This window comes from Epargyreus clarus, unplaced genomic scaffold, assembly GCF_041222505.1.
Source record: "Epargyreus clarus isolate Ecla_fem2 unplaced genomic scaffold, WU_Ecla_fem_2.2 ptg000008l, whole genome shotgun sequence".
NCBI classification, from domain to species: domain Eukaryota; kingdom Metazoa; phylum Arthropoda; class Insecta; order Lepidoptera; family Hesperiidae; genus Epargyreus; species Epargyreus clarus.
The window spans coordinates 7,438,756-7,445,519 of record NW_027332216.1 but is presented as its reverse complement, the minus strand read 5'-3'; the positions used below and the strand labels follow the sequence as shown (position 1 = coordinate 7,445,519).

At 34.5% G+C, this 6,764-nt stretch overlaps 1 protein-coding gene across 1 annotated transcript; it reads right to left on the bottom strand.

The window, feature by feature from the left end:
* Nucleotides 1–296: 296 nt before the first annotated feature.
* On the bottom strand, nt 297–3,788 carry sro (SDR family oxidoreductase shroud). Its single transcript, XM_073075440.1, has 6 exons — nt 3,686–3,788; nt 3,181–3,301; nt 2,812–2,958; nt 1,847–2,004; nt 1,386–1,548; nt 297–679 (listed from the first exon to the last, which is right to left on the bottom strand). Exons 2-6 carry the CDS (start codon nt 3,278–3,280, stop codon nt 336–338), a joined length of 912 nt encoding a protein of 303 aa, XP_072931541.1. The 5' UTR covers nt 3,281–3,301; nt 3,686–3,788; the 3' UTR covers nt 297–335.
* Between the last annotated feature and the right edge of the window lie 2,976 nt (nt 3,789–6,764).

The window sequence follows — 6,764 nt, the reverse complement described above, 5'->3', positions numbered from 1 at the left end:
GACATTTTGACAAGCATAAAAGATACTGCGTATATTTTTACTTCTAAAAAGGGAAAGATATCTGTGTATGACTATACTTGTCCCGATTCTTGTCAAGTCAACTGTCAAATAAAAGTTGCTAGGTATTTAAAAAATTAAAATTTTAAAATAAGGTTTTGCGTAGACAATGATACTCTTAACTATTCCAATTACTCCATGATAATGAGATATTTAAAAAATCAAACACCGAATTAATTGATATATTTTCTTTATACAGAGGAATTAAAATCACATATTATATATTTCTAAAAAATAGTAGGTACTAATTTATATTTTTTATTTAATAATATTTATATTTAGGAATTTATTGGGAATTTGAGAAAACGTTTTATTAGCGTGCGATGTAAGTTCATTGGAAGAGGTATCTTCATTAATTTGTAATAAAATTTGTATCTCAACGATTCCACTTTATAAATTTCTTTCGGATTATCTTCAGTCAGAGCTTTCATAAACGTTTCTATAATGTTTTCATCTTTCATTGTGTCGTACCTTGTGTTATTAGCTGCAGAGCAAAGGTAAGAAGATAAAGATTGAATCTTATTTTCGTATAATGCTTTCTGTTCTTCAGATAAATTATCCATCATAGATTTCGCGTGGGCCAGTTGGGTAGACATTATGTTACTGGCAGTGATGAAACCACCTGAAAGAAAATAAAATTATTACGAACTCGACAACTTTTAAATAAAATTCTCGACAACTTTTAAATCATATACTTATACTTACGTACTTTTTCTTAGTAATATTAAAAAAGAGTAGATAATTTATTAATATCATTGTTATTATCATTGAATTCGTATCTCAAATTTACAGCATTAGGTACATCATTTGCGGCGCATGATATAGCAGAAATCCTTATTAGAATTTCATGTTCCGAGGACATGGATATAATTTCATAACAATCCCATGAGTATCCCAGGAGTAAGCTAGTTTGTTAAAACTATTCTCGTTACGTTACCTGATGTAAAAGCAACAGCGGTTAAGCTGTGTTCATCCTATATAGTATGACTATAAAGCCGTCGTATATAGAATTTTTCAGCTTCATTTGCGCTGTTCGGCTCATTTTATTTAGTTAATAAATGCCTATTAAATATCTAGACTGCATTATTTATTAAATATATTGGTATGTAGGTAGGTATATCTTTAGCCTCTAGAGCTACACCATTAGTCTTATCGAATGTTTCCTAAGGAGTGACACGCACACTTACAATGCCAAGCAAACAAACACCCAGATATCAAAATTCATCATTTACATGCTTGCCTGGCTGGGGATCGAACCCAAAACCAGGGTAGGGTGTCTGTTATTGCAAAACCTTATCCTGTTGTATTTTTTGTTTCAACTCACTCACCTGGTATAAAAGAGACAGCAGTTAACCCGTTCACACATTGCTCGAGCCGCAAGGCGCGCGTCCAGGCGAGTATGCCGGCTTTACTTGCGCTGTACGGCGCAAAGCCTGGGAGAGGCTGCAGGCCACAGTGACTTGCCACGTTTATAATACGTGGCTTTATACCCTGAAATGTGGTTGTGAACATGTGAGTACTGTTAAGAGTTAAATATATGTGATGTATAGCAATGATCTTTAAGCGACATCAAGGCACACGGGCAAGCGCTAGGACTATTAGAAAATTTACGCTCTTTTAAGTGAGGCCTTAGCGGCCTATCTACATAAGTGGACTTATAAAAGCTGTTGGACCTTTGACCGCAAGGTGTTTTTATTTCAGTCTTGTTTAAACGTCTCTACAACCTGTTTATGTAAAATTTACCTATATAGTATTGGTAACACCTATATTTATTTTTTATTTTACTTACGCTTGATGCAGATTTTCTGAGCTCTGGTAAAAAGGCAGAAACTACCCGCATTGATCCGAGTAAATTGACATTTATAGTGTTTTCTATTATCTTAGGCGTTAACCACTCGAAATCGCCAACTGTCATCACACCAGCGTTGTTCACCACAGCATGTAATTCTAGATCAACAAAATAAAGTTAGGTATACCTCAGCTTTCATATTATATTACTTACGGATAAAAGGATTTTATTAGTAATATTTGGTGTTTGATCCATTTAAATATCCATACAAGTGTCTGAAAAGTTCGGATCCTTTTCGCGTAAGTCCAGTTAAAATTAGTTCAGTATGTAGAAAGATGGGACCTTACTGACGAGGTCGGAAAAATGGTAATTTGTGGCGATGTCCACTAAGATCCATTGTAAAAATCCATTGATGGATCTTTTTGCACTTTTTTGTCCACTTTAATCCATGATACCATCCATCCATGATTTAGAAAAAATAAATTAAAATACATGAAAAGATCCCTATTTAAGTTTATTTTGTGTGTTTTGAGCCATAAAAAAGTTATGTTACTTAGTATGTTTTTATTCATAATGGATCTTCCGACACCCGTTAGTCCTAAAAGATCCACTTTGAATAAATTCCTGTATCATGGATTAAAGTGGACAAAAAAGGGCAAAAAGATCCATCAATGGATTTTTACAATGGATCTTAGTGGACATCGCGAAATTTGTTTCGTACAAATAATTCCAGTTTATGAAAGAGGAATTAATTTGATATCATAGACGTAGACTTAAGTATTATTTATTCACATGGAAAAATAGTTGCAACGTTGTTTATTGCTGTACCTGTATGGTTTTGATCTTACTACATATCTTGCCTCTGCAAGACTAAACACGGCTTATGTTTTAGCATTTCTACAGTCATCAGAAACTCTGATAATTGAGCACGTATACTCCAATGAAATGTAATTGTCTTTACTTACTACAGTCGGGATTATCTTTTAAAATGTTGTTCACGTAATTCTTGAATTCGGCGATGCTGTGTGGGTCTGTGACGTCAAGCTTATGGGTGTGAGCACAAACACTTTTCAAGGCTTGAGACGCCTCGGTGTTTGTATCATTGTACATTCCTGTAAATAATAGAATAATAGAAAATGTTGTATACTACATGGAAGGGCAAAAATATTCTCAAGGGTGAGTGGAGTCTACCATTCCGCACTTGGCCAGCTCAGAAAATAGTGCCCTAAGCCGGTTTTGTATAGTAATGGGTTTAAGACATACAAGTTGACAAAACTTGATCAGTACAGGATTCATAATATTTGAGTATATATACGAGTATAATAAATAATTACCTGCAATCGTAATCATCCCTTCACGGGCAGTGCGAGCGGCGATTGCCCAGCCCAGCCCACTATCACACCCAGTAATGGCAACAACTTTTTTCCAAGACATTGTTTTTTATTTATTCTTAATCTGTAATACAAAAACATCAATTACCACCAAAATAATAGAAAATCAAAACACTTTTACATATTTTGAAACTTTTAGGAACTTTACTAAAAGCTAGTCTAACTTTATCCAAACAATGCCACTGGAAAAGTAGCTTTATTAAAATATCTTGATATTCGAACCATTTCAAAGTACATACTTTTAAAATAAACATTGGCATCTGTACCAACTATAAGTAAGAAACTTACAAACTTAATACATACAAAGTATCTGTTATGTAGGCAGGTGGGATATTCTGGGATTTGTTTCCTAATTGTTCTTTATCTGTCTATACCGTATATAGGATAGGATAGTTATTATGTTTGTAAGGTTGGGGAATAAACAAAGTATTTAGTTCGTTATACTCACATTCGTTTCACAGTTCACACTTTGTTTATTTGTCCGGGCGTGTGAATCGTCTAGGCAACTGGCGGTCGCGAGATCCTCGACCCGAGTGCATATCAAGCGTCGGATGTGTTGCATATTTATAACGAATTTCATGTTTGAATTACTCCGTCTTAGGGGAAGATGCTTGTATCACAGGATCGATGTGAATTTAGATTCGATTTATGTGTTATTTATGTTTCGATAACTACATTAAATGAAGTACATATAAGCGGAGAAGTGGCATCAATATGTATTTTCGTATTTTCGATTCAAAATTATTTTTCCTTTATCTCTCTTTATATAACTCTCAGACTACTGTCTATCACGCTTCCCCGCAGCGTAAAAGGCCAAATTTCAAAACACTTTATTTTTCGAAGAGTTGTACCTATATTTATCGGATGATAAAAAAGTATGCACAAAAAATCTTTATTTTCTTGTGTTGTAAATAATATGAACATTTATTAACACATATCAGTAGAAAGGTATAGTCCGCGTAAAAGTGTTAGTACGCGCTGAATATAGAAATGAATCGCGTGGCCATAGCAAATTGCATGACTACACCTGCTCGCAACAACTTCAGAGTGGACTAGCAGTTTGGCGCGGACTATACATAATCAGACAACCTATGTGTCTATCAAAGGTCGAAGTTTCCTACTAGAATTGTGTTTAAATCTTTGGTAGTAAAAAATGGGATACATTGATTCTTATTAAGGTCTAAAGTGTCAAGTTAGCGCTCGAACTCGGAACCTGCAAAATATCTACCAAGCGATGTTTGCTGTAACCCATTTTAATATCCACACTTTCCATCTAATCTTAACCAACTAACAAAGTTGTCAACCCCCGAAATCGGGTGTTGTGCCGCCGAATGAAAACGTCGAATACTTGAACAAAGGGACGCCAATAAAAGAGGATCGCTTCAGCACGAATACCCAACTGAGAGATTAGAGCTATTGAACGGAAACAATCTTGTATTTCTGGTTGACTTCACATGGGATCCGATCGGACTAAGTGTTTGAACGCACCGCAAATGTCATAGCTATTAATCAACTATTTAGTTAATATATTTGATTTTTTTATTATATAGAAGTATACAGCTCCCTGATGGTAAGTAGCTAGTGCCGACCATGGACATCTGTAGTCAGCTGTCGCTTCTATATGTTACTATACGTATATAGTCGCTTACATATGTGTCCTCTTGTGAAGGATCTTAGAAATACCCATTTTAATCCTGCGCAGAAAACCCGAATCGGTTATATGAAGTTTTAAGCCATAGCCTACTAAGCTGGCCAATTATAATTTACAGCCTACCTACTCATAATATTCTTTATCTACCATTATGCATTTCAGAATGCATTATATCATACGAGTACATCGTATATGTATTATTCTCTTAATATTACGTATTGTAACATACAACAATGCATATTCCACGCGAATTTCCGTGGAAATGTAGGCAATATTAACCTTAAAATGAAATGTGAAGTGGCATTGCGAATACCTCATTACTCTAAAATTTAGTTTGTAGTTTGTTGTAACGAATTCTGTGTTAATTTTGCGTTTATTATCTAAATAATTTCCATATTTTCGATAATTGATGGATAAACTCAAATAGTACTGTTCAATGAATGTTAAGTGGTCACCGCCACCGCGGCTACGGTTGCCGACTATGTACAGAACAATGTGGCTATCTCTGAAGGCTAACTTGGAAAGATGAGGCGTTTTAATTGAATGCCCGCTGTACTACGTCCTCTAGAACAACACTCCATTGTTGCTGTCTAGTAGCAATTAATGATGTTTTTACTATATTTATAAATCACATACCAGAATGGCGATTGGAGTGTTATAAATAAAAAAAATCAAAAACACAACGACATCTAGTAATAAATTTAAAATCAACAAGACTACTTAAATATAATTCACTGTAACTGACGTTATCTAATGAACTCTATCTTAAAATTCGTCAAACTGTTGCCAAAAAATTAAACATACACTCATACATTCCTACATACCTATATTGTATACCCTCGAAAAAGATTACCTGTCTTCCGCGATCAGGTAAAAACAGAGCGACAACGTTATACCGTCACTTAATCGAATTGGTTAACTTAAGATTTATATTTAAACATTGGTTTATTTTCGATGACATAAAACATTATATAACTGTAACTAATTTAAAGAATGTAGTACAATCTTAATACTCTTAATAATCACTTTTACCCAAACCTCCACGAATTTGAGCGTAAGTCAGAATAAACGCGATCCAACCAACACTTTTAAGGCGAAGTGTCCTCCGGGGAAATCTAGTTCCCGCCCTGATAATAGTGTTTGCTCATTTGAGTGTTCTCCTGGATTGTTCCGTGATGGTTAATGGCATTCTACTCATGTGTAGCTTAGACACTTATATTAAAAGGATGCCAGTAACATTGAGTAACGTGACTCGTGAGTTACGTACTTGTGCTCTATAGAAATAATAATTATGGTTACGTCATAACTTATAACCTTAGTATGAATGTTTGAGATCATATTCCACCATTGTACCGATCTTTACAAAATGGATTCGGTACTCTTAAACGTCTAGGCGTCTACATACCTATGTTTTAATTTATCATTTATTTATTTATTTATTTAAGGATCATACACAAAATAAAAAATACAGCAGTTCTTACGGATCTAAATCTTAAAGTTAGTCTTTTTGTAATTTTAGTTACGTATGAACACAACATGCGTAGCAATCATTGAGGCAATTGAAAATTATATTCAGATATGTAAACTGTACTGAAAAATTTAAGTTGTGTGGCTGTCCCTCTAGGTCCGGGGGTTAAATTAGACAGGTCAAGTCAGCCAATTACCATTTCTCCCACTAGACTGAAAAGTAGTAATTTATACCACTTGGCTATCACTCCTTATTACGACAATGGGTAAGTAACATTATTTATGTACGATGACTGACGTATTCATTTTTACTTAGAAATGCACGTAAAATATTGTATGTGTTTCAGTTTGCAAAACATCGAATTCTTTGCCAATTCATTCATTCATAGAGCCGGTTGGCCCATGCCAG